Source organism: Tribolium madens, unplaced genomic scaffold (assembly GCF_015345945.1).
Source record: "Tribolium madens isolate multiple individuals breed KSU strain unplaced genomic scaffold, Tmad_KSU_1.1 Scaffold_3;HRSCAF=73;Tcas5.2_LG2, whole genome shotgun sequence".
Taxonomy (NCBI): domain Eukaryota; kingdom Metazoa; phylum Arthropoda; class Insecta; order Coleoptera; family Tenebrionidae; genus Tribolium; species Tribolium madens.
The window spans coordinates 6,149,886-6,177,453 of NW_025401006.1; the positions used below are offsets into that span (position 1 = coordinate 6,149,886).

The 27,568-nt window shown below is 35.7% G+C and overlaps 1 protein-coding gene across 1 annotated transcript; it reads right to left on the reverse strand.

Moving 5' to 3' along the window:
• Nucleotides 1–585: 585 nt before the first annotated feature.
• On the reverse strand, nt 586–22,692 carry LOC123007213 (RNA-binding protein MEX3B). The gene is made up of 2 exons (XM_044402367.1): nt 22,237–22,692; nt 586–3,542 (listed from the first exon to the last, which is right to left on the reverse strand). The coding sequence occupies exons 1-2, from the start codon at nt 22,556–22,558 to the stop codon at nt 2,578–2,580; spliced, it is 1,287 nt and encodes a 428-aa protein (XP_044258302.1). The 5' UTR covers nt 22,559–22,692; the 3' UTR covers nt 586–2,577.
• Between the last annotated feature and the right edge of the window lie 4,876 nt (nt 22,693–27,568).

Consider the following 27,568-nt stretch of genomic DNA (forward strand, 5'->3'; position numbering starts at 1 on the left):
CAAGTCTTACACGTAGGAGAAAACGTGAAAAAAAATTCCAACGTAACTTTCAAATTTTTATCTAAAAAGTTTGGATGATTTCCGGGCGGGAAGACTTTTATTAAAACCATCGGTTGCTGCAGCACCTTTAAAAGTCGTGCCCAAGAGAACAAACGCCTGAATCAATCCTAAGCACAATTCATATTACCTAATCGCGAAAAACCAGCTAAAGAGGCGTTGTTCTGCGTCCCGAAAAGTTATCGTAGCTTCAAATTTCCTTCATTTCTTTTGAGCAGATTATTATACACAACTCGTTAAATGTCATTTAAAGTTGCTACATCTACGTTCACGCGTACTAAAATATTTTTATATGCGATTATAAGATTATTAAAATATAAAACGCGATTTCTTCTATAATAAAATGTTGTATATTATAATTGTTAAATTGTGCCTCGTGAGCTACTTCTAGACTCTACAGTACTCACTAACATGCAAAAGATGAACAACACCAAACGACACAAATGATCATGCGGGGAACACAACATAGCGGTGGTGGCCTACGAGTCCGAAAAATAATACACAACGAAAAAATAAATAAAAACAAAATAAAATATAAATCACGAAATTTATTACGATATTTGGTAGCATTAATTTATAAAAAAAATATTACCTTAAATAACATTTGCTAGGTTTCTAAGGATCAACCAAAGTTGCGAGCGTGGTTTAGTCTTATAAAAAGGTTAATATAGTTTCTTTTATTTAAATAATATATACGAATACCACACCCAGCCTTTAGTTGTCCACTAGACGACGACGACCAAAATAAGCGAATTTTCCTTAAGCGTAGGTCAGTCGCTTTGAATAAAAATCGTACTAATTTATAAATTTCTAAATAGAAAACACACTTATACATTTCATATTCAAAAATCAATAAAAAATTACAAAAGAAATCACTTCGAGGATTGTTTCATATAATTAAAATATCAATATAAATATAATTCAATCAAAAACTAATTAAACTATTTCAAACAGTCACTCTGCACACAACTGTGGCCATGTACTTGTACTAACATTCATATTTAAATATCTCCGCAAAAATATGTAAAAAAATAAAATAATAATAATTGTAATAATAATATGGTATTAATAGCTATAAAACAACAACTTATTTACAAGTGTACGTATAAACAAACTAAGTCGTCGGGGGGGACACCCGCGCTTACCAACCGGCCCAGACCGACTCACCGGAACCGCATAAGGGCAATAATAATAATAATAATAAAATATATAAAATTTATCTAATAACGATAATTTTCAAAATACTACAATAAAAAAATAAATAAAAACAAAATATAGCATCTTAGTATTTAAATATATATAATAATAATAATACATATATATTAATAATAATAATAAGTAAAGCTAGGGCGGTCGGTGTGGGCCGGTCGAACAGTGAACAGTGTACCTAACGGGTAGTGGGGGGGGGTGCAGGGCGCAGGAAGAAATGCATATGAAAATCAAAGGAGGCCGGGGGCGGCAAATGACGTGTGAATACTGAAGGATCGAGGCACGAGATCGCAGGTGGGGGCCGCACAAAGTTTGATGTGACGGCGATGATTTTTTGTTCACAAAAATGTGAAATGACGGTGCACGATGACCCTATACAAGACTACAGTGGCTGTGGACATGGACAGTATGACAACTATCAGCGGCGGCGTGGGCGTCGTACACCGGACTGCACACGTAAATCATTTATACTCTTCTTCTTCATTTATAATTATTATTATATTATACAAAATACTCTCATAACTTATAAGCTATCAGAAATATAGAAATATATGTATCACATCACATGACATAACAGAACAATAGCAACAATGAGTGATTAACTAACAATAAGGGATATGTATGTCGTTATTAGGGGTGCAACTGGCCCGGCGAGACGTCAACGCCGACACGCCGTGTGGCAGTTCAGATCACAGCCGAAAGGCCCCCAAGCCCTGCCTGCACACTTTTTATTACCAAACTCCTTCTAATACATTCTCCTGTCCTTTCTCACTTTTTTCAATAATAATATATATTTTTTGCCTTTTTTACTTTTATATATTATTTTTAAACTTTAAATATACACTTAAATAATATTTTGAGAATTGCTGATTCAGACTTTAATAATGTGACTTGTCACATGGCGAAACTTAAAAAAATATATTTAAAAAATAACGAACCACTTATCAATAGTATAAAAATTTACATTTACGTTTATTAGTGTCGCGTCATGTCTTTTCAAATCTAGGGTATTTAACGGAGTCGAGAGGTTATTCCGTAAGTGCATACACATAAAAAATACAAAATAATAAAAACCAACCAATCTTAGGTCTAATACTAGAAAAACGGTGACGTTAAGAAAAATAGTAACTGGCATATGATGACTACGTTTCGGCGAGTTGGCCCCCTGCGCGCCGCACAACCGAAAAAACTGAAAAAATAATCCTATGAAAAAATAAACCAAGCGTTCGTTGTATGCGACGTGCGAAGCGAAGGGCGCGAACCCGACCGAATCTGAACACAGGGCGCGGGAATGTGGTGGGATTGATCGATTTAAGGGTTGGGCGAGTAGATGCGGATGGCCTGGATGGCGGGCAAGGAGCAGACGGGGCACTGGGCCTCCGTGCCGTCGCAGACGCGATTCGCGCACTCCATGCAGAAGAAGTTGTGTCCGCAGGGCACCAACGCGTGCGTGACCTTCGCCTCGCCGCAGACGAGGCACTTGGCCGAGCCGAGCAACGAATCCGCGGGGCTGGTGCTGTTGGAGGGCCGTGAAGGCGCCACTGGCGGATACGACCAGATACTCGACAATGCCGTCGAACTGTCGAAGCTTGGGGAGTCCCCGAGGCCCTCGTCGCGTTCGCTGCTACTCCAGATGGCGCCCAGATCGCGGCCGCCGCTGCTCGACGAGCTGCTGGAGCATGACCCCGACGACGAGAACGTGCTGGAGCCGGTCATGGGGAACTGCTCAGGCTCGATGTAGTTGAGAATGGAACTCAAGCCGGACTTGTACAGCGAGGAGAAGAGGTCGCCGTCATCGAGTCCCCCCAGACCCATGGAGGCGCCGTTGCCGGTGCGCATGGCAATGTGGGCCTCGATCTCACGCCGTGCCGACTCCACGCTCTCGGGCAGGCCCGTCACCTCGAAGACGGGCTCCTTGTCGCGGCTGGGGGTCACGATGTAGGTGTGCGTCTGGTGCTGAATGCGCTTGATGGTGGCGCCCTTGGGACCGACTACAAGCCCCACGACGCGGTACGGCACGCGCACCTGGATCGTCACGTGGCCGGGGATGTTGGCCGGGGGGCCCGGAGGAGTGCTCGCGCCCGATCCGAGACCGGCCAAGTTGTTCTTTCGGGAAGCGCGGATTTGGGAGAAGTGTTCGGCCGCTGAGAGAATCTCGCGTTTGGCTTTGGCAACGTCTTCTTTCCGCCCGGTTACCACGAAAACGGGTTCTTCGCCGCGGACTGGAGTCTTTATGTATGTGTTGGTTTTAGCCCGGAGAGCCTTGATCTTGCAACCTGAAACAAAAATGGAAAAAATTAAAGATGGAGCTTTACGAGGGGAATAACATAATTAATATGATCGGAGGATCGGCCGAGCCTGATCGGAGGAACGCGCAGACAAAGCTGCTGCTGGCGACGCCCTTCAACCTGCCGACAGGTCACTCGCATTCACCTTGTGCGCGGGCGCTCAACTAGACAGACGGAGTGCGAAAGCTCAATCCTACTGAGGCTGTTTCCCGGATGCCAACATTGCCGATGCTTGCAGACTATTACACACGAAAAATACTTATGCAAAAACAGCAACGAAACCATTATATGACCCACAAAAACTTACTATCACAGATAACAACCTCCACGAATCTCTTAGAATGCACTTGGATACTCTCTCTCTAAATACTATATCTCTAGTTTTTAAACCATACGATCCAAAAAATAAAAAAGAGATAGCTATTAGTAGAATATTTTGGAACCATTTTGTTTCAACTTGGTCGCACCTGCCGAATTGCTGCCACGAACTATTTTGCGACCCCCTAAGCAATTTTGTTGGATTTTCTTCAAAAAATTTTTCTAACGTAACTATCTACCCATGTTAGCCTCCGAAATATTTGTAAACGACTAAGACTAAGAAAAGTTGGAGAGCGCTGCTGTAGATGGATGCATTTACTTTGCAACCCCTATTCAAAATCTTTCATTGCAACTTTAGACTCCATTCCAAGTTCAATTTTTTTTGTAAATTCGCACCAAACTCCACATTTGATAGACAAATTGCAACGCTACGCCGTATACGATTTTTTTTTGGTTTGCCTTCATCAATGATTAACTACTTCGTGAAAATAAGTTATTTTGTGTTCTCATAGGTGTTTAGAACACAAAATTTTATAATCACGTTTAACATAAAAATAAAGTAAAGAAAGGTTCTGAAACTGCTCTAAAAGGCTCATTGTCTTGTTTTCTTTCCACCCTTTTACTGCTTTGGTATGGGGTGTTTATGCTGTTTCTTTGTTGTGTGAGATGGTGTTTGGCAAAAACCGTTTCCAAGTCATCGCTCTTCGGATTCCTGCAAGTCTGCCTGGGGTTCGCGTTGTCTTTTTGGTCTAATTCGTCGGCCCCTGCTAAGAATCCCGATAAATGTATCATTCCGGTGGCGTTGAACTAATCAAGTGAACCTCTCTCTTGTTTCTTTATTTGTGTACAAGTTGTGCAGAAAGTTGTATCGGTCTTTAAATAACAAACGGCAACGGGTGCGTTGGCCAGGTATACGAGGATAACCTTGGTTTGTAAGAATGGAATAGCATCAGTCCAGTCCAGGTAAGGTCGGGGATTTATTGTGAACCACTCTTCGAACTGAAAGGCCAGTTTTAAAGAATTTATCTCTTGAAAACCACAAAGACACAATAGAGAACTCGACGTTTTTAACCGTGTACAATAATTAAATATGAAATTGTTTCGCAATGATTCGATGGCTTTATCGAGGATAGTTTTGAGGCATTAAAACCGACACAACGACTCCCTTTTCATTTGGATAAACGTCTGGAAGTCGTAAATCCGACTTTTTGTCGACAAGCCTACCTACCGCCACTGTCTATGTAAATACTTTTGTATACTTTTTTAACGACACTCGAAAATGTCATTTATCGGCGTGCCGTACAAGGCTTTATAATGAAAAACTCAAGAGGTATCTGAACAATTTGTCTTTTTTTCGAGCAACCGGTTGAAGCAATTTATTGCCTAATTAAATAACTAATCGCAGTATCGAATTAAGCGCCTCGAGGTAATCTAATTCGTTATGATGAACGGAAAGAAAGACAGACCATAAAGAGCCAGATCAGATGTTAGACTCAGCAGGGAATGCACCCGCTCAGAAAATGTCACAACTCTGGCCGACATCCAACCGATTACATTGCACTCTCATTTCATTTTATTCGTCTAGCTCTGCCGTCTAGAAATATCTCTAGGGTAAATGCCACCTAGTAATAATAGTATCATCTTCAAGTCACATTTGACTCATCCAAGACCCTAAATACATTGTCCAACACTTCATCAATGATGGAAACCTTAATTGCATCACTGTTAAAATTAAAATTGTTAGTCGTATCTTCAAAGCCCACTTCGAATGAAAATAGACTCCGGAAGACGAGCACATTTGTGTCAAAGAATCGAGAGGTAGATGGCCTACGTGTGGGTGCCATGTGTCCAAAGTATCTTTTCTCGTTAATTAGAAAAAAATGCATTGCGGGAGCAGTCTAAATCGCGTCCAAACCCACACTGCGATATCTAGTATTACATGTATTTTTTTTTAAGCAATAAGGCACACGCAACTGTATGCTACTAATCTTACTAATAAATACAATGACATTTTTAAACGCGACACACTTTCATAATAGTTGTTAATACGTTAATTGAAAATGCGAGTAAGGCTCGACTCTAAAAATAAGGCGAAAGCGTATGCATAAATTTTTCCAGGTGCGAACCCCTTTTTCATACAAAATTCGACCGGTTGCATCACTTCATTGTCAAAATAAACTGGTGACTAGAGAGAAAAGGAGCAACGCGGAAGGAGCAAACATAAAGTTGTGCCAAAAATGTAGGATAAATATTATTTAAATTTATTTACTTAATAAGATGCATCGAGTAGAAGATTCAGCTGAGATGACATTTCATAATTTTTGTTAATTTTTTTGCAGTCATTATCGAGTAATAAAGACTTCATTTTCTTCTTTGGCATTGAATAATTTTTTTTTAAATAATCGTACGAATAATTCGGCTAAGGTGATTTCAAACTTAACAAATCATGAGTGCATTTTTTTAAACACCACTCTAAATAAGAATGTTATTTAAAAAGCGAAAATTTACAAAATTATTATTAGGCATAAGTTTTTTAATGTAAAAAGACAAAAAAAATTCAAAAACGTTTAACAAAATCCATCTATATAAGGTATGAAATAATTAAGTAGAATAAATAACATGAGATATTAATTTTTAGAAAAATCACTCTAAATAACACGAAAAAGTTTCAGTTTGTCCAAAAAAAATCCAAAATAATTATTTCCAATTTAAGTTAACTAATTTTCTGGTAGTAATTTTCTTTCTATCATTTCTAAATCTGTAAAAAATATTCTCAAAACTAAGAAAACACTTGCAATTAAAGAGAAACCTTTTAATTTCAAAAAAAAATTGTTTTATTCAATTTTCCAGTTGAATTTAATTTAATTCCTTTTTTTAAACTTAAATCTGTGCATGTGTGTGAAAATTTGCTTGGAAAGTGATATTTAATAAAGCAGCTGATGCATGTTGTAATGCAATGAGCGTCTTTAGTGTCTTGTATAGCGAATCGAAATACGAAGAGTGGAGAAAATCCAAGCCGCCAAGGTCTGCGATACCCATCGCAATTTCCTCCCAAGGACGAGAATCTCTGCTATGCCGTCAATAAAGATTATTCTTTTCGAAATTGTGTAAAAAGTGCTTTCACGACGTGCAGACCGGTCTTTATTTGTTATGACATAACCCGAATATTCAATGTTGTACAATGGGCGAACCATGTCAAGAGTAATCTTACGTCATTGGCGAAATGTATGCAAAAGATAGGTGGCGACATACTCGTCTACCTGGTCGACTAGCTCCATATGTAAATCATATTACCAAAAATAGGGTCATTCAGTTCAATCAATTTACATCTGTTTTCATATTTTTATTCGTAATAACTTGGCTGAATCAGATTTACACTTCCGGGACGTTTTTGAAAAAGTTCAAGAGTTGAATTGTTGCCAAAATGTGCAGGCCATTTTGCGTCCTCGCTGAGAGATTAGTTTGATTTATGACACTGTGATGCATAGATATCACAATAGTTGGACACCGCAAAACCGATGCTTGGCTGCATATGACACATGAAAAATTTTTATGAAACCACCACTCAATCAATAATTTGACATTTAAAACCGCTCAAGCCTGAATAAATACGTTCAGCCAAATCTACAAATAATTTTTATGTCAAAAAAAGGAGTTTTGTTGCGAATTTTTGTTGCACCCTGTATACCCATTTGTCATTGAAGTCCGAAGTCATGTCCTTGGAAAGTTCTAAACTTCCCCTCTTCATATTTCTAATTTAATACAAGACACAAAAGCCATCTCACGTTATCAAAATATATCACCCCTTAAAAGGATTCTGCCCAGCGATACAATGGGATCCGCGTCCATTTGGGATCAATAAAAACGTGAGAAACCTCCCGAAATTTCTCTTAAAAAATCACCGGGTAAGGCCTTTTACAAATTATTTCGGTTTGCCATATGGAAATCGGTGTCCCTTTCAATCAGTAATTCCTTTTGAATCGTTTGCAGGCTATTAAAAATTCAAATCCTTCAAAAGGGGATGGAATAATCGGCCGTGCGCAGTAACGAGGGCGCGTGTCCTTTTACAAAATGAAAAATAAACACGTGAGGTGAAACGTAACGTTTATGCTAATTTCGCATGATCAGAAAATGGAAATACTGCTTAACAATTCACCCCCTCGACACACGCAGAAGGATAACGAGAGCAAGGTTGGCAATATTGATCCAGATGTAACCCCTAGGAAAACGCATCGAAACTTGTTTCTTTGCCCGATTTTTTAAATAACTGTGTTTTTTAAGAAAGGTGTTTATGAAGTATCTAAGATAAAACTGGTTGGTCTGCAGATAGGGTAGATATCCGGCTATGACAAGAGGGTGGAGTTGCGAAACCGCAGGGAGAGAAAGAGAAAAGCCATGGATGTTTTGTTCCGCTTTCAACACAAAACCCGGGTTGTAATCTGTTATCTTTCTTATCAGTTGAACACTCCTATTGACACTGCTACTAGGGGACTATTTTACACCGAAAGCTTGATTTTTCTCGGTATTGATTCGAAATTAAAACTGGCACCTTTTTATAACATCTGCTAGTTCAAGGAAAAAAGGGATCAGGAGTGATCGATTCCGGCATGTTGACGTTTCAGAGCTCGAGATTTTGATATTCTCTTACTTTTGAAAGGAAATAAAAAGGTCGAAGAGATTTCTGAGGGGTGGCTTTAAAGCAAATTTTGATGTAATCTAGGTTCAACATTGGACGAAATTTAATAAAATGTGAAGAATGCATTTTAACATTCTTCACCAGACGAATTTTCTTAGAAGGATTGTCTAGATCAGGTAAAAATTAACCTTTGGTGATGACATTTTTGATGACATCCACAAAAGGTCAATAATGCAAAAAGCAAAACAAATCCGATATTTTTGAATAGAATAGCAGCACAAAAAAAACTCCTTTTTATTTTGTATTTAACAAACGAGGTATTTTCTGCAATAATTGTGTGATTGATTAATTTACATCTATCTACCTATATTAAATGTGAAATATCCAAATATTGTAACTAAAATATAATATTAATATAATTTGTGATTCAGATAAGATGACGCATGTATCAATATCATTATATTTATTTATAGAAAAAACATAGAGGATATTTACTATTACCACACTATTAAGGATTTTTCCTTACAAAATTCTAAAAAGCGTTTCAAATTCAATCTTTCCGTATTTATTTATTTTATGTTATGCTAACCGAAAAAAAACACACACCTAAGAGATTTACCACTTTTAAATCTGTGTAACATCTTCATTGCATTTTTTTGCGATCTAATAGGTTACAAAAGATGGTTTCTTGTAAAATTATACAATCAACTTCTACTGTTTTCTTCATCCAACTAGAAAACTTAATTTTCTCAGATCTTTAAAATCTACAGCGTAGTTAATGTTTGCTGTTATTGCTCATAATTGATGAGTATGATGACTTCGTTTCAATGCGCCCACCCCTAGTGTAAAGTATGCGACTTTGACTGTTCTTCAATTTACCTTTCGAAAACAATAAAAATAATTTGCAATAACAACTTAGATTTCATAGAGAGACCGTATTAAAATAACCTTTCCTGTACAACTTTCTGAGATTTCCTGATGGAATCTAGACGTAGTAATTTAATTTGATTGCAATGTTTCGTTCGATTCTTTTGATCAAAGCCAGACTCCTTTCCAAACTAGGTCATTTATGTATGTATTTATATTTCGGTTTATGACTTCTTCCATATCAATCAATTTCGATATCAGAATGAAGAAACGTAGTCATAGTAACTGCTGCAATGCGCGGTAGGGGTTGCAGACGTCACATGACCTAATGCAGCACACCCTCACCCCCCGTGACCGCGAAAGAGAACCCGGTTTAGCGCCGCGACGCAGCCGTCGACCCCGGCAGTTCAATAAGAGTCATTGCCATCTCTCGCTTCCGATATTCGGAAAATCAAACAAACCGAAAAAAAGATAATAACACAACTAGGGTGTGGCAATCCCTTGCATAAGTCGCACGATTATCTAATAATAACAAACAGCCTTGAACCGGCTCGCGATTTTTTTTGCGACATTTTTTCGCTCCAATGCCAAGTTTGTTATTACGTATGCTTTTCTAACCGTGTGCGAAAATGTCGGTTTTTGACCCGGCCATTACGCAATTATCGAAAAATGATAGATGCAACGAAGACTCTCATATCTTCGGAGAAACATGATAAAAGTAATTGCAAACATTACACTTTATTGCACTTGCAGGAAATACATACGTTACAAGTGCAGGGTTGGGGACGACTTACGGTTCAAGGCTTCTAAATACACACCTGAAACAAAAAGAGAAAACTATCAATTTCTGAAATAGGAGAAGTTAAAAGTTTGATAATGGTTTGAGTCTCACGAGGATGATTCAAATTGAATTTTTTGACTCAAAATAAGGAATTGGAACAGATGGTGGATTGTTGGTGAGACCTAGACCAAACTCAATTAGGCTCAAACAGACCCACGCTCGGTTCCATTTAGCCCGCATTAAAGTCAATTAAACGAAAAAGTAACGAATCTATCGAAATGTATGAACGATCAAATGATTGCTCAACATTATAATTACATTCATACAAATTCAAGGAAAGAGGTACATTAACATGAGGAGCGCACTTGGCAATGACATGGCGCTGCTTCCTGTTGAATTCATAATTTCGCTTTGAACTGGAAATGGGCTTTACATTTTGGCCATTTCTGAAGCAAAAACACGTGTCAAAAACTGATGCAAGTTGTCTACTAGAACTAGAAGCCCGACTTTGTACCTACAATAGCGGTAAGTACCAAATCATATTTTCTCAAGTACAAAATGTCTTTCAAAGCAATAGTTGGTAGCTTCGTAAGAAGTCCTGGTCTTGTAAAAGGAAATTAAAAGATGTAGCAACAATAATAGTAATTTCCCAATCTCTCCATTTATCACATCGTGACAAAGGTTCCTCAAAAGTCGTTTTCTGAATTAGGTTAGATCGATAGAAAAGCAGCCGACACGTCACCGTTCTGGAATATTTAATTTAGGCAACGTAGGAGGTACAAGGTGATCGTCCGAGCGGTCAAAATTTCCGAAAAAAATCAAGTACAAGCAATAATTGGCACGAGTAAGAACCTTGGAACGTTTATTGATCGGTTAAAAATAGTCCGAATCCGTACAAAGTCGGTACGAATCTTTCCAAGTTATCACTCAATAAAAAGGTAGTATTGCGGACCAATTAACAAAGTATTTGTTGTGGCTGCAGTTCTTTGTTCACCGGAGAGAATTCCAGTATAGACGTCTTCGTCATACTTCCTGCTGTCTCACACAAGAGGCCTTGAGACGAACCTAGTTCAACATCCGCGCACGGTGTCAGCCCGAAGGAGTAAACCAGTCAGTTTTACTCATTTCACTTTCATTCAATCGCTTATTTCCCCGAAATTATCGCCCAAAGGAAGTTTACACTATGGCGGGACAACAAAACGAAGAAAAAAATCCTGTATGCTCCGAATCACCGAAATCAGGTGGTTTATAGCTTGTAAAACTTTTATGTTTATTGTGCTTATAATAATAATATTAGCGGTCCGCTAATTTATTGTTTGTTTAATATAAATCGTCAAGTTCTTTAACAGGAGATTTACGGTTTTTCAGATGTTGGAAGAGTGGGCCAGTGATATCGAGCTCATGTTAAACACAAACATGGATAAAAAGACATTCTTCCTTATTGCAGTGACAAACATAAACTGTTTTTCAGATTCATAACAGGAAACAAAAGATAAAGAATATTAAAATACAGGAGTAGACATAAAAAAGACATAAAGTACGAGTAAGTAACAAGCTTTTGGTTTGATTATTTTTTAACTTCCTTGGCCCACTTTTGACTTGGGACTTTTTCCTTCAGGCTGGAATTTTGGAAAAAAATTGATAAAATCTTAGTCATATTGGTTAGCATCTTTAAGAAGAATCTGGCTCTAGTATGAAAAAAAAACATTAAAATAATATGACAAAGACAGTCTGCGAGTATTTTATAAATTTGAAACAGAACCTAGATTTAGTAATTTTTTACGTTTAGTAACTTTTTGACTGCAGACCTAAATTTTGAAATAAATGTGTATAATGTAGAACGTGTTAGAAGATAGGTATTTTGTTTTAATCCCTCTTTTCTTGCACTTTCTTGTCATTAATTTTATATCACACTGTTAAGTAATAATTTAGGTAAAATGAAGGAAATGGTGAGATAAGAATTTATAGAATGTTTATAATCTATTAAAATTTATTAACATTCACTCTGTATGTACTTACAAGCGTAACCCAAATACGCCGTTAAGTAAAAATGGAAATTATCTAGCCAGATATACTTATTAATTACTTTACAAGCAATTTCATGAAACAAATACGTTGTAGAGCTTGTGTAAAACTTTATCCCTGAGGTCTGAAACTAAATATTTACATCTCGAACTTAAATAATTGACTGTTATAAATTATCAGCGCCTAAATATACATACTTTACCTTGATTATAATCCCACTCTGCCCGTGCAAAACCTGCATTTTAATGCAACGTCAAAATCAACTCAAACAACAATTAATTTCAGCCAAACAATGCTTGTTCGAAGGTGTAAAAATTGTAGACTTTTAAAATTTAAATAAAAGCGGGACTCGTACCCGTCCAGAGCAGCAGACACTGTCCCCATTGGTACAGGTAGACTGCATTCCTCTGTTACTTTCGCATCACTCGCGATTTCTTCGACGATTCGCTGACCTATAATCCGAAACAAGTGCACAATGCATTATTCTAATGTGTTATTTAACGCAGAGGAGAGGACGTATGTCTGTGATAGCACCGGCCGTTAGCCATGACCTACGATACTGTTCAATGACTACTTGCACCCACACTAAGACACGGGTTTTTGCCCGGCCTTCTCTCGTGGCTCACCCTGTAATTTGAATTTTATCTCTAGGTAAACACTGTCGAATCCACCGATTCTAGGAAGGACGCAATTGACGCCTACCGTCAGGTAAAACCTCACAAAGGCACTCTTATCTCAAATGAAGTGAGGAAAAAGCAATGGACTTTTACATTTATAAGCCGATTAATAAGGCAGTTCCGTAAATACCTGGAATGTTTTTGTAGTTTTACACAAATATTTATTTACTGGAGTTGTTTTGGGGATTTGTTGGGAAGACAGGAGTCTCTGAACTTTTTTTGAACAAACAATATAAAACTCTGTTGCAAGGCATGTCCTAGTTTCGATTAACTCGCTCGAAATGATGTAAAATAAATATTTAAACGAGCCTTCCGAAACTAAATATTATAACAGTTTGTTAACATGAGTTTAGTGAGGGATTTTTCGGTCACATCCGAGTGATTTTTGAAAGAAAAGTTGTGATTCAAGGTTAAATTAATTTATTATAAACAGAAGATAATGAACTTTTGAATAATTTATGTAAATAATTTAGACGCAATTAATTACCTAATAACTTCTTGTTCAAACTTATTTACAATTAAAATTCTTCCATCGTAAAGATTCTTTTTTCGAATTTTATCTAATCGGTGCGACAAACGTTGATTTATTAAATATTTACATTGGAACAAATTTTAAAAAATTGTCAAGCAGCTGCGAGTGACTTTCCTGTCTGAAAAAAGGTTTAATTTCGTGTAATTATGAGCAATATAAAATTAGTTGGAAGTGATTTAAATTGGTCCAGATGTGATCGTGAGCTCAAGGGGGCACTTAAACCGGCTTGAATCTCCGAACTTTATCTACCGCTTCCTCGATACATAGATAAACGTCACAAAACTGAAGACATTGACACAAATTCGTTAAATCGGCGGGAAAGCAGCCATTTTGTGCAATTAGCGCGGCAAATGGTAGAAATAGTGGTTGGGCCTGGGGTGGCAGCTGCGAAACAGACCTCGGCCAAGGTTCGGTCTTTGTGAAGCCTCCACATGGCAACCTTCCGGCCAGCTGCCGTCTCTCCAATAATAACCTCACAGCCTCGAGGATGTTGTTCCCACCAAAAAGGTCTGCGATTTGTTCTTATCCAGATCGATGAGATTTGAGGCAAATGCCCAGTGACACGAGACGAGTGTAATGACTCTGGTCAATGCCTGGGAGGACAGGAAGAGACGATGGGAACGGACCATGACGACGTGCTACACATTTTCTTACCTATAAACCTGTTAGACTCACTCTAACCCAATTCAAAGTTGGAAGAACCGACTTAATAGCGTCGTAAAAAATTTAATTGCACCTTGTTACACGGAAATGGTTATTATGTGCGGAGTCAATAGTCGTTTTGATGCGAAGGAAGTGCGACCATGAAAAGCGAAATCGAAATTTGATAAGATGAGCACGTGGCGTGGGGAATAGGTTAGAAGCGTTTTCGGGGCCTATTTCTTCACCGATTAACAGCTGTTATATAAGCATTTTTACTGAATATGAAGTAAATAAAGTGATTTTTGCTCGAGTCAACACAAGTGCGTTTATTCAAGAGGTATGAAGCAACTTCCGTCGTTAAGTACCAAGTTCCCATCACATGTTTTTGTCCTAAACAAATCGGTTGCATCCCAGGTACCAATCCTTGAACCGTCTTAAAAAACCAATATTCAAACTTGAAGGTCTTGTAAACACGGAAATACCTGCGTAGTTAATGCCAAATCGCAAGCTTTATGGTTTTAGAACAGTGAACTTTTATTGTCCCTGGAAGCAATCAAAGACCCCAGTGGCAAAGCAACAATAATAATTGTTATGGTTTTTAAACATGATTATAAGATAAGAACAAACATTAAATTTACATCGCAATGTTTCAATATAATTTCTCACTTCGAGGAGGCGATTGACGAGCAAAGTTCCAATGACCCTAATGAATACAAGAAAATTTGACGTGCCAAGCATAAAAACGCTTAGACAATTTAAAAATAACTAAAACGCGTTAACTACGCTAGATAAAAATAAATGTCGAATGTGCGGACACTTAGAAGCGATGCACTAAAAAAGAAACCAACGGAGAGAGAGGGAGTCAGATTACCTAACCAGAACACCCCAGAGAAAAATAAAATGCTCAGACCTCACTCGAGCTAAGCAAATCCACATCCAAATACGACCTGAGCTTTTCAAGTTTCAATCTGAGACACGTTTTTTTACACAAAATGAGCAAAATTTGACATAAGAAAGCAAGTGAAGAAGTGGGAGTTGAATTGTTACTAAACTGGATGCTCCAACTTAGAAAAACAATTACACAAATCAAATATTCAGACTCGGACTCATCTGAGCAAAACACTGAATAAAGGATTCATAACTGATTTGAACATGACTCGCCCAAAGACTATTTATACCCGAGGAAAAAATACTCTTAGCAAATCATTTATTTTATCTGATTTATTTTGACAAAATGGCACATCGCAGTATTGATTCTTTCAAAATATGAAGAAGCTATTTTTTAGTTTTTAATTAGGAATAAATACCTGCTTTATTAGACTGAACCTACGCAAAGATAAATCAGGTTTGAAGACTTAACAATACATTCAAGTCGATGAAGCTTATTATTGTTCAGGATCTTTTTTACTCAAGTTCATGAATATTCCAAGATCGACGAACACTGTTTTTGTTTGTTATTGAAAAGTTGTTCTCTCACCGAAAGAACAGATAAAAAAACAACTTTTATAAATTGAGATTTAGCATTATTTAGAACATTGATTGAGGAGATTGTCCATCAGATATTTGATTTGAGCGTCTGGTTTATCATCCAAATTGGTTGCAAATACCGCAACTTCTTCCTTTCATAACATAATCCCAATGAATGGATTTAACTGCATGCGACCAAGATCAATATTTGCACAAACAGTGCTAATATCGGAATCAGTGTCGAGTTTGCATGTGCCAAACCGTTGCTAAATAAAATTTGTAAAACAATGTACGATAAAGATATCACATGATTTGTTTTGTTGAACGTTTTTAGTAATGCGTCCTTCTAATCGGAGATAAATAGCCGCGTATTCATACCTGAGGCAACGATCTTCAATCGTGATGGGAAAAATTGATGAATACAGAGTTATGTCAAGGTTATTATCATGGTCCAAAGACCCATTGAATAAAAAACGAGTAGGATGTGTACCAGCTGGTCGTAGTCGTGACATCCCTCGTCAAAAAGTTTCAACAATACCGGTAGTATTTATTAAATTGATAAATCGCCTGGTATAAAGGCGGCAAGAACAATTCCATGAACAAACGAAAAGTTTAACAATGCAAAACTCCCACCTACGGCCAACTTTCGCTCATTAATTATTACATAGGGGACAACTAAAATTACATAATCGATTTGATATTTTTGTCTTGCCAGACTGAAAATCGGTGCGTGTCGCTTGTGTAATTAGCATCTCCGAAACCCTGCGATAAATTTGCGAAACGGGATAAGGAAGCAAGCCAAGGTAATCCTTGACTCGACTGATAAACACAATGTTACAGAACTATACGACTAAATAAATAGCAGATTTCGGAGGGTTAAAATCTATCCATGCCGAAAATCGGCCAATAACCTCTGATTATCGCCTCTAACAAGCCAGTAATGACACACATAGCGTTAGAGACAATGAATGAGCAACATCCTTATTTCGTAGCTGTTTGCTACAGTTGTTCTGGTTGTTTGGCAATAATTGAAATTTTTCATAAAGGTTACAAGTCTCCTTCAGAATCCAGTTGAATCGCTAGAAGAGTTTGTACACTAGACGGTGGGTGGTTTGAAAAACACCAAACTGGGACACTTATTGCAACTACCGCCTAACCCCGAAATGACGCAATTTGCGCGCTTAACAATAAATCGAAGCGATTTTTTCGAATTTCGACGCGGGAAAGTACGTTTCAATTAGGCGTTATCTAATGCATAGCGTGTCTGTTATCTCGTTATGCGCCGAACACCCGGAACAACCGGACCATTTGTCAACGGTGGCACCCAAAGGGCACAAACCACAAGAGCCAAGAAAAGAATCACAAAAAGACTAACGCAGATTTTTTTGACTTATTCAATTTTTAAATAATAATTTAAATTGTTAATCTTAAATAATATTACACGATGCCCGTCACTAAATAAATTGTCAAAAATAATAAAATAATAACAAATTTTTAAATTAATCAACTAAAACCGAAAATATGTATCTTGGATAAATTATCACATGTTAAAATAAATACTTAATTGTTTCAACTTTTACTCCCGATATAAATAATCTTAGCGGGTTTGAAATTTATGCCGCCATAAAGAACCTATTAAATAAATGCAAATACACGGTTTAATGGTCAAAGATTGTCCTGCTGGGATTATATAAAATTTATCAATTTTATTCAGGCTTTCACTGTAATATCGTATATCTTCCCTGACTACCTGAAAAAGAGAAGAATTTATGAAATTTTTGAAAATGTTGGTGTAAGTAGCTCTTGGTGGTCTTGTTGCTTGGGAGGACTAAGTCATTTAGTCACTTGACCCAAAATCAATAAAATGTAAATAAAGTTTAATCGTAAAAATAACTATGCTTCTAATCCACTCGTGATAACTTTTCGAGAGTGTGTCCCATCCACGGGCCCATCCCCGTATCCGTTCCACTTTTCCTTCACCCCACATCCGAATCGCCTAATAAAGCCGCTCAGTCCCACACATGAAGAAACTCGACCGCGAGAGCAACCTGATCCGTCTGCATCCTTTTTATTATCGCTTCCGAAGGCACCCAGACGTTCAAAAAGAATAAAACATGCCCAGACTTGGGTCTATCCGCGGAATTTCTTCCACAAAAACTTGTGGCACACATCTTTTCGGCGAGCCATGATTTTGTTACACAAACGCCGCTTCTATTGTCTTCAAACCAGCGGTCGTTCTCTCCTAGTGAATAAACTCGCGGCCTTGACGGATCACCAACAAGGTCAAGGAAATTATTACGCGAGATACATTTATTTACAAGTTCAATTTAGTTGAATTTTGATGCGAAAAAATTGAAGAGCGTAAATTTATAACGTGTTAAATTTTAGTAAAAGCAAACATTTGACAGTAAATATTATCAGATAGCAAGTGTTTAACTGTTTAATGTACTTTACTTATCTTTTTATTATACAACAAAATTGTTACATACAGGGTCGGCCAGAATAAAAATAGGTGCCAAAGAGAGTAAACATCAGAATAAAATGAAAAAGGCTAGCTATTAACAAACTACATCAGTGTTCACCATTATTATTAATATTAATTTTTGCGATTTGCAAGATTAATTGACATTGTCTATGTCCATTTTTAATAAAAAAATAATAGTACCAACATTTATTTACAAAATGCTAGAGCTAGAGAGTCAGATGGTTGTAAACAAATAATAAATAATCAACTTGTTTTGTATTTTTACAATTTTTATCAAAAAAAAATGACATGGATGTTTAAGAAATCTGAAACAAATACTTATTCTATTTCTTAAAAAATTCTCTAAAAAAAGCCCTAAGGATCTGTAATAACATATTTCTACCACCCTAACAGAAAGGTAAGTTTAACCATAGTAATTTCAAAAAAGAAAGGGAAATAAAAATTTTACCTCTCACATAGAAACGGAAAAACATGCTGCTAGATTTAATAGCGAAACTGGGATGTCAGGAGAAATTGTTAATTTTGAAGTTTTTCTTCCTAGATCATAGGAAAAATGATATGTATTACATTGGAGGAAACTTCCACCTAAAAGATACACTTTCCTCCCTTGTAGTACAGACAATTATTATTTACAGATTACAATGAAGCGCTGTAAAAACTAATGGAAAGAGCATTTTTACAAAAACGATACTTTTTAAAAGTAAATTTTAATGAATTACGAATTTAATGCTTCGATTCGTAATCTGTTGATTGTATTACTTAATTAATAACTTTAGAGAATTATTATTTTAATAGGTTTATAAAAATCTTTTAAAAATAACTAAAAATAAATTATTAAAACGTAACGATTCTTAAATCTGTCTTTATATTTTAATAAACAATATTTAATTATTATTTAAAAATTTATTTTCAAAATAAAAGACAATTTTTTTTGGACATAAACCTTTAATTCACCAATATCGTAAAAAGCTCAAATGATTTTTTCTCACTTCTGTAACCGTACCTACGTCTTAACGCTGCCATTTTTAATTTTTCAGAAATTACACATACCAGGTGAATAAAAAGTATGGAACCAAACGTTTTTCGCTTAAACTATTTATTTTTTGGAAAAACTAATTGATGAATGATAAAGCGCTATAAAAATGTAATGTTTTATCAAGAATAAAATTTTTCGAAATTTTCTTTTGTTTTTGAGTTCTACAAAAAAATGGCAACCCACTATAAAACCATTTTTCTCGTAAAAGTTATGATCTAAGGATTACAACTATCTACTTTATAGTTAATTTTTTCAAATTTTTTTTTACATAAATTGCAATTTTGACAAAAAAAAATCGCATAATTCAAAAACAAAATAAAATTTCGTACTCAAAATACTATAACATTTTTTATATTACTTTAATTTATATAAATTATGTTCTGGAGGCAAATGATTAAAAAAAAAACGCTTGGTTCCATACTTTATATTCACCCTGTATGTATGTTCAATACGTAAATAAACTACTAAATATTTTTTTTAACTATATGGTTTTGCTAGTCCTTTTTTAAAAGCTGGATTTTATTGGGGTAATCTGCATAAGAACCGAGTTTATTTTAGGCTGATTTCTGGTACCTTTCTGGTACCGTTTTAAGTGCTTTATTTTTAGCTTAGTTTTATCAACTTTCTTCTTGTTATGATAATAGTTATTGAAGTATTCTTCAGTAACTTTCTTACATAATTCCGGCGCTTGACAGAATCGGTGTTATCAACCTATTTATCAGCCTATGCTTGGCCTTTAATATACTGGTTTTAGTGTATATTTTCCAAAACAAGTCTATTTCATTAATTATGTAATAAATAACATTTAGCAAGTGTCCTCGCAAGAACAAGGTTGAGAAACATTGACCCAAGTTGGAATCAAATTAGAAATGTGTAAAAAAATTCATTTCCTTGTTATTTTTGCCGTTTAGTAGACAAGATGCAATTATCGAACGCCAGACAAACTTACCGTTGGAGTAGGAAGCTCGTCTAGTAGATTACGTTATTACATTAATAAAACGCATACCGTAAATAGATCATACGTAAAATCGATCATGACCTCGTATAAATGAGTTTGTGGTTTTTCTCACCACGCTGCGAATGCAAAATTTTTAATTGCATCGCCGATAAATGACTAGCTTCGTGACGACAAATTAAAACGAAAAGGAACGAAAGGAATTGTGAATGACCGTGAACTCAGTTGCAACGCAACATTTGTTGCAACTTTAAAATGAAAATTCATTCAACTTTACATTTTTAGATGTATCTCGGAATTGCTTTCGGGTGTCGAGATTAAAAAAGTAAACAGACCGCCTTATCAGTTGTTTATTTACCGTTAAAATTTTGAAAAGTGGCAACGCGGCACCGGAATAATTTACAAGTTTTACCCTCGTTGCGCCGCCCCTCGAAAAAATCAATAATTTCATAAATCCAGAAGGGTGGCCCCAGAAAAATTAAATTTGGATTAGTGCTTTCCGTTTTATTATCATACCCCTATTAATTTCACACAAAGATAAGGCCGGTTTGCAGGTAAGAAAATTACCTGCAGAAAGGTTGTCGCAGCTGCCGACTCTCGATTAGTTTTCTCACAAATTTTCTACCTGTGAAAAGCTTTATTATCAATAGCCAATGTAAACGTACGGTGCTGAAGCAATTCCGAACTTCCTGTGACTGACTCATGTAAGATTATACTCTGGCAGAATACAAAAATTATCCGAACAAAGAAACGTTACATCCTGTATAGGTGGTTTCCAATGTCGATCAATACACCCGTGTGGAAAAGATAATGTTACACCCTTACGATGACACGAAATTGTCGAGGTGTGTGGGAATACAGTTGCAGGAAAATTTTAGAGTGCGGGGTGAACAACCCCCTGTTATCCACGTTAGTGGTTTAAGTTTTGGTAAAGGGTTAAGGGGAGAGAAGCAACCCAAACGGAAAACTTCCAATGATTCGGAGAATCGAGACCCGACAAAAGGACACAGATCGCCCGAATAATTAAATCACAAATGGTTTCTCTTCGAAATCATATTTACATCAAAGCAAACGTACAAAAAATAAATTAATTCGACTAGGAATCTAAAATGTAATGGAAATGAAGAAAATAGCTCTCAGCACTTTGTTGGCAACGAAGCAAAAAAACATTTCCGAAAATTCGGATTGCTGTGAACAGTCAAAGCCATTTATATGTCAAATCAACAATTTGACTTAAGTGTTGATTTCGGAAAATGCCTGAAAATTTGACCAGCATAAAAAGATAAAATCCAATTCATTCGCTAAAGCAAATTTCTTGTAATTACTTGAATGTGATGTAAATATGTAAAAGTGCTTTCTATAGGCATTTCATTCAGGTTAATGATTGTTGACTATATCAACGATATTTAGCAAATACATATATGTAATAACAGCAAAAATACCACTTTAAAGAAATAAAATATGCTTCAAATTGCTGTACAGTGAATATAGACAATAAAATAAAAATTTTGTTTAATTATTTAACTTCTTATTAATTCAAATTTATCTCAACCGTCTACCTACAACAATTTGTAGACAAACATAATTTCTATTATTTCAACTCAACAACAAATATTTCTTAGGAACATTTCCAAAATATGCAGTTGTGGCCAATTTGCAACATTTATACTTATAGATGTTGATTGTTTAGGTATTTTTTTTAAGAACACTACACTTCAAAAGTCAAAAAAAATACTAAACGAATACAATTTTTTTGAAATACATAAAATTAAATATGTAAATAACAGTGAAATTGCATTTATTACAACAGCTATGTACTTAAAAATTCGTTCTAACAATAAATTTAATTTCAGTTATCATAGTTAAAGCAAGACTAAATATTTGTTTAGCACACCTACTAAAAATATTAAATTTTGATAAGATTAATTGAGTTGTTGGCAACATTCATTGAAACAAAATATGAAAAACACTGTCTAACAGCCAGTTTTCCGCAATTTGCAAAATAATATACCTAAACTTCGAAACGTTTAAATAAGCCATTTGGCAGTTGTCTCGGTGATATTGCTGTTAATCATAAAAATTTGCAATTCAAACGTGAAATATAAACATGTTTACAGCAAGCACGTTGCATTCTGCCGATGCAAAAGAGGCGTTTATTTCTGTTCGCGAAGCCAGTGTCCATCCTCGTGTTTTTGCCTCTTGTCTATCAATCAGTAAAAAACAAGCCGGTCCGCAATATCAATTTAACCCTTGAATCCTACCTTGTCTGCCTACGATCTCGGCCACATGTTCTGAACTGGGCACCGGCACGCACTCGGTCATGTTCTGCGACTTCTTGGAGCGCACTTCGTCCAATCCAACCGTGGCGAGGCTGCCCACGAAGGGCGCGAGGTCTCCCGGCGCGTCGGGCTCCGAAACGGCGCTCAAAGGCTCGCTGAAGCCCAGCATGGAGAGCTCGAGGGCTAGTTGGAGAGCCCGCTCGTCGCCGATGCCGCGGTCCATGTCGGAGAAGAGGCTCGACGCCGGCATTTCCGCTTTCAGAACTGATTGTCGACCGGCTTCAGGCGCAACAACAAGGTTCATAAGACATATAAACGACGCTAAGTAGTAAAAACGATTCACTCGTACAAAAATATAGTAATTTCTAGTTTAGGGTCTAACCGTTATTGTGGAACAAGCAGACGCGCCGCTTGCAAGAGACTGACTGAAACCGAGGGCCCGGCGTGAACCATGTGCCCACTGGCGCGCAGGAGGCCCACGAAGCCGGCCCGCCAACTTTGAACTCGGGGATTCGATTGGACGAGGAGTTCAAATCCCCCTCCAGTGGCGCAGACTACTGCGATGTGGGACGACGACGGTTGTTGCAAACAAAGGCAAACACGTGCTCGACTAACCGACGTAACCGGCTTTTGAGAATTTTGCACTTTTGCTCGTTTTGGAACGATCTTTTGCTTAATCGAGATATGGAAAGATCCACTTTGGTTTTTACTTATAGACCAAAGAAGCCAACCCGAACGAAAGGCATTCAAGACGACCAAATCATGAAAAAAGGGATATTCTTGCTGCTGAAGAGCAAATTTCGGTTTCTTGAGTCATGGCCAAAAACATTCACACATCAAGCACTACATGGAGTTCACATTTTATAAAAATAATGAAATAAATAGTATAAAAAAACTTTCTATGACTCAAATCCAGTAATTTATTTACGATATAAGTTATTATAAACTTATAACCGAGTTTATAACAATAGAAGAAGTAGGATGTAAATGTAGAATATGTTCCAAATTGCTGTAGACAGTCAAGGCAAATGAACGAATACACCGCTTGTACCGTCAGTAAAATGATTTTTATTGCTAAAGAATCGTTAATAAAATTGTCAAAATAATAACTCTATTATTTATTTTTATCTAAAACATCATAATAAAAAATTATTGATTTTAACTGCCTACAGTGTCTACCTACTGTCTACAACATTTCATACAAATATTATTTAAAAATTTGTAAAAACAATTCATTTCAACCTAAAGTAGAAGTGTCTTTAGCCGTCTGAAAAGAAAAATATCCAAAAATGTGAAATGCCATTTTGTTTTGTATGTTCCTCAGTTTTTTATTATAAATTAAAAAATTAAAAATTAGATGAAAAACCCACTCATAAAGTTTACAATACATCAGACTGGAAGAAATTAAACGGGCTCGAATCTACATTATATAATTTAATCTCATTTTATTCTTTTTTACCTCTCTGTAGAAACAAGGATAATTAGAAATGAAATAAAATAAATAAATAAATAAATGAAATAAAATAAAATGAATTTATAGAAAATTACCCTGCCAAAAAATTAGATAGGTAAGTATTTAGTAGATAAGTAAGTTTTTAACAAAATAATGTGTTGTGGCCAAGACTTTGTGAATGTCTTTGGCATTAGTAGGTACGACATAGTATAGATGAAAAACAATGAAATTTGAAATTAAAATTAAAAGAAAGTCAATTAAGAAGAGAGCTGTTTTACCATATATTAAACATTTATTCACCCCATTTATGTTAATGTTAATAACTCCTACGTTTTGACTTTTCTGTAATAGAAAAATAGTATAAATTCTTATGTATTATAATTATTACTTATTTGTATTACCGTATTTGCTGAATCGAAAAAACCACTTTGTTGCTCTGAGTCAATGCCATAGAAAGGCGTTTCCCAAAACCTTTAACTGACCCAGAATTTTTTCGATTCATCGATATATTCGACAAAATAGTAATAATTACTTACGTAAAAATAACTCGTTATTAGACTCGATTTAGGAATCAAAACCGTGCTTCAGTGATATTTAGCAAGTGAAATTTGGATCAATCGTTTTACAAAATGATTTTATTTTACATGTAATGGTTGTGTTAAATGTCACGATTAAATAATATGTCGTTTCAGACTCATTTATACTTGTCTAACCTTGTAAATTTTAACACAAAAGGAATCATAATAAAAATATATATCAGGTAAAATGTTTTTAGAAATTTGCCGACAAAAGTGTATAAGGTAAAGAGGTAACTTAATTATACTACCTGAAAGTTAGTCGCCAGTTTGGTCTAAAAATAAAATTTCTCAAATGGAAAAATAGCAATTAATTTGACAAGATCTGGTAAACAACAATGAATATTTAGAATTTCGACACCGGAAAATGTAATTGTAAGTGACTAATCTGGGTTTAATGAAACCTTGTTAAAATCTAAGTGTCGATAAGAGCGCTCAACTACTGAAATGAATAATTCAAAAATAAAAATTATATACATATTTAAATTGCTGACGAAACCTTCCGGTTAAATTCCTGTAAATGTTTACAGATTTGTTAAAATCAGTGACTTTCAGGACACCTTTAGATCTCAGCTACTTAAGTTGCCTTAAACCCCCCATAAGGCGTTCGAAGAACGAAAGGTAGTAGAAATTCACATAAAATGCTAATTTCAAAATTTTCAAGGAAACCTTTATGGTATTTAACTTCCAGTCTTCAAATTAATTAAATAATTTAGTTATAACCTGTTTCAAATGTTCCAACTTAAGTAGGTATACAGATTTGTGTTGCGTTAGAGAGGCGTGAAAAGTGATTAATATTTGAATGAGAAGATCCGTCATTTCGCTGAAAGCTCTTTGTGCAATTTCCAATACGTTGAAAAATGGTCCCACGTGTCCCCCGAAGAATATCCTCCTCTTTTTGTTGTACAAAAGCTTACAGAAATCCGTAACGCTTCCCCACTAAAATTTCACAAAGAAGTAAACCGAAAAATAATTTTTTTGTTTGTGGAAGGCCAACAACCCTGCATTTTCCCTCATTGTCCTCGCTAAGTACATTGTGGACCAAGTACTTACCTTAGCTCCAGGTAAAAATACGATTTCACAATTCTTTTCATAAAGCTGTCCATTTTATTACCCGAACTTTAGTGAATAGTGGTCTCACAAGATGTAACAAAAGGCATAAATCCTCTCGTAAAACTTTTCCGTTATTCTTTAACGCCGCACTGCAATTAAATTAGCGGCGGTCCAGAGGTGTATTTTATAAATTTACTAATAAATTTTTCGGATATGTTCCAGTAGCGCCACAACGACTGTCATAAAATTAAAATTCTTCAACGCTAAAAATAATGCAGGATTCTAAAGAATTTTTGGCTAGTTTTGTTCTTCGTCCAGGTGGACCTGTGGTTAGTTGTACATTTCATAACTCGAATTAACTGTCTGCAATAAATTGTACGATTCAGCAGTGAAAAATATGCTAAACATGTAAACATTCAAATCGAGTGGAAGGAAACATTTAATAGCAAACATTAAAAAGTTTGCAAGTTGAGTGCCACTCAATTATGGCTATTACGGACCGTCAAACTCATTTTTTATGTTTTTTGATAACACGCAGGGATACAAAATACAACAGAAAGTTAATTGCTATAGCAATTTGAGGACATTGTAGGATGGAGCGCCATCTCTCAGCCAAAAGCTTAAGGTTTATGAAACACTTCACAAATTTCTGTATCAAGATAGCACAACTGCAGTGACTATATTAGACAACTTCGATAAACTTATGGGACCGATAGTTATCGGCTCGATAAAAAATGTTCTAGAAACCTGTCATTATACCACTATTCTTAATTTTATGACTCAATATCTCATAAACTATGCATCGTAGAGTATTCTAACTAGTTGAATCGTGTTCAGCGAGTAATTTTACGTCTAGAAAACCGCATTTCAAGCGTTTTTACGACTTAAAGTAAATTAATCGGCGTTTAAAAATGACTATGCTTATAGCCCTATTCTTGATTTTATTACTCGATATCTCAAAAACTACTCATCGTAGAAGATTTTTAACCTGTTCCAACGTATTCAGCGTGTAATTTCACGTTTAGAATACCATATTTACAGCATTCTTGCGACAAAAAGTTCCTCGACCATTTGCACGTTACAATCTACGAAAACCCAAACGATTTTTATTTAACTCGACCCTACAAGTCCTACAACATTTTGTACACATTTTTTACAGCGTTTTTGCACTTTTCTGAGTCTCTTTGGCCCCTTGGAGAGCATTTGGTTTAAATTCGAAGTTTTTAATTTTTTCAATTTTCTATGAAACTCCCAGTTTCATACTTTCAGTGCTTTCAACTCCCAACTCTTTTCAGAAATCAAAAATTTCTAAATTTCAGACATCAGAAAATAGAAAATCAAAACTCAGAATCCTATTAAAAAGAACTCCCAAAGAAAACGAAATAATATCACATGAGCAACAGAATTGTGATTCAGGGAGGGCCTTGAGAAGTTTTCGCGTATGTCTTCTATTAATTTTGAGTAGTAGAACTACTCGCAATTACTAGCCTGTGAATCTAATTAAGCAATCCACTTTTCTCCATATGTTAAATTTGGTTTAGATCTCGTAATGTCTTCAATTGTGTTAATAATTCATTGTAGATCACCAAATAAGCAACAGGAGTTGTTTTTTTTTTTTCAATTGTGGCCATAAAAAAGTCACAGGGGGTGATATCTTATTACCTCAGAGACCAAATTGTCTCTGTATTTAAACTAATAATGCATCTCTAAAGAATTGCCCAGAAAAGTAATGTTTTTTCACATGTGTCAAAAAGTTACAGTTGAAATAAACTACATATAAAAAACTTATATTTTTTTACTATATACATACTTTATTTTATACTTATACTATGTCAAAAACTTTGAATGCAAAGCTGAAGAAAAAAGTATTGACATTCAATATTTATTGTTGATAAAATTGTAAAAATTTTTTTTAATTAAGGTGCTGCAGAAAGTCTGGTATAAAATAACATATCGCCTTTGATTCTGAAAATTCTACTATGTGTATTTTATGCAACTTTACGTCGATTGTCTTTTTCTATACCTCATGAAATTTTTGCTGTAGATTGCGATAATTCTTGTCATGTTCAGTAGTCAATTATTGTGAAGAAAAAATAAATATTTTTTTAACCACAAACTTTCTTTTGATTCCCACAAATTACAATTTTTTTTACATCTACGTTATTCAGAATACAGTGGTTTACGGTAGTCTGAGGAATAAATGAGACTGGATTGTTGAAATAATACGACGGTA

Coding starts and splice junctions, on each gene's coding strand:
- LOC123007213 (XM_044402367.1), bottom strand. CDS start 22,558: ATGAACCTTGTTGTTGCGCCTGAAGCCGGTCGACAATCAGTTCTGAAA. Junction 3,543..22,236: donor CGAGATCGTAGGCAGACAAG/GTAGGATTCAAG, acceptor TTTTTGTTTCAG/GTTGCAAGATCAAGGCTCTC.